Consider the following 1422-nt stretch of genomic DNA (forward strand, 5'->3'; position numbering starts at 1 on the left):
ATTATTCAGTTATGAAGTTGTTTTTGTACCATTTTATAATTCTTAAAACATTTAAAATTGTCCCAATGGATTGTGCTAGCCAATTCATAACAAAGTATAAAGTTTTATTCTCACCACTATGAACACTGAACTCACTGAAGAAATGTTGGTGCATTTGATCATAATTATTCAAAGATCATCAGATTTGCTGTTTTCCACTGAATTACAAGAACAGACAAATGCAGAAAAAAAAATCCTCTCTTATATTCTCATTTGAAGTTGAAGAGTTTGTGTATGTTGTGCTCTTAACAGCTTCATTATTCAATAGGGGGTTTGAAGAATATAAAGCAGAAATGAGTTTGATATTAAACCTAAAGTATGATCGTATTAGTCAAATAATCAAATAATTTTAAGCTACTGCACTCCCTGTGGAATTAATATGCATAAGCAGTTTGGATAGATGATTGTTAAAATTTTTGTCTTTATAAATACTGATAAAAAATATTTGTGTGTGTTCTCCGATCAGTGTTGTGTGTTATTGTGTAGTATGATCATCTGCAGTATCTGTCAGGTGTATGAGTTCAGTCACTGTGCAGTCTGACTGACAGAGGTTTTTGTATCACTCTTTATCACTGTGTGTACACATAAGTGCTACTTGGATAGTGAAAACTCTGACAGTAATAAACTCCTGAATCTTCAGTCTGAACTCCACTGATGGTCAAAGTGAAATCTGTGTTTGATCCGCTGCCACTGAATCTTGATGGAGTTCCTGACTGGAGGGTTGTTGCAGAATATATGAGGAGTTTAGGAGCTTCTCCAGGTCTCTGTAAGTACCAGGCTAAACAATTACTACTATACACTGCACTGCTGACTTTACAGTTTATTTGAACTTGTTGTCCTGGTTGAACTGCTGTTGTTGATGGACTCTGATTAAGAGTGTACTGTCCTCTACACACTGAAAGAAACAACAAGAATGAAATATAAGACAACACTGAAACAAATCAATATTTCACTCTTCAATGAATTAATGATCATGATAAAAATGTTACAACACAAACCTTGAGTAAAGACTGTGAGTGTCCAGATGAAGATGAAGATGAAAGTCATTGTTGTTCTTTTGGTTTGTGTGATGATGAAGATTCTGTTCTGTTCTGATCTCAGTCATGAAGTGTTAAACTCACAGCACTATAAACACTCACACATCACTGAAGCATGACAACACAATGCAAAGAAGACAACAGGAAACTTCTGCTCCTACAGACTACTACACTATCATTATTCAATGTGGACTTGCATTCTGAAAATATTAATAATAATAACATCTTATAAATATCAAATAAATATAAAGTTTTAAATTAAAGTAAAAACAAATGTCCAAAATATATTCAACATTTATCTATCTAAAGCTGTGTATGCAGTGTTCACACAACACAAGTAAATTAA

At 33.2% G+C, this 1422-nt stretch overlaps 1 gene segment (V, D, J or C); it reads right to left on the reverse strand.

Annotated features, from left to right (window-relative positions):
* Positions 1-601: 601 nt before the first annotated feature.
* Positions 602-1086, reverse strand: LOC135780959 (Ig kappa chain V region S211-like). The segment is given in 2 exon segments: positions 602-934; positions 1038-1086. Coding segments are annotated over 2 exon segments (375 nt in total).
* Positions 1087-1422: the final 336 nt, after the last annotated feature.

This window comes from Paramisgurnus dabryanus, chromosome 23 (assembly GCF_030506205.2).
Source record: "Paramisgurnus dabryanus chromosome 23, PD_genome_1.1, whole genome shotgun sequence".
In the NCBI taxonomy this organism is placed as follows: Eukaryota; Metazoa; Chordata; class Actinopteri; order Cypriniformes; family Cobitidae; genus Paramisgurnus; species Paramisgurnus dabryanus.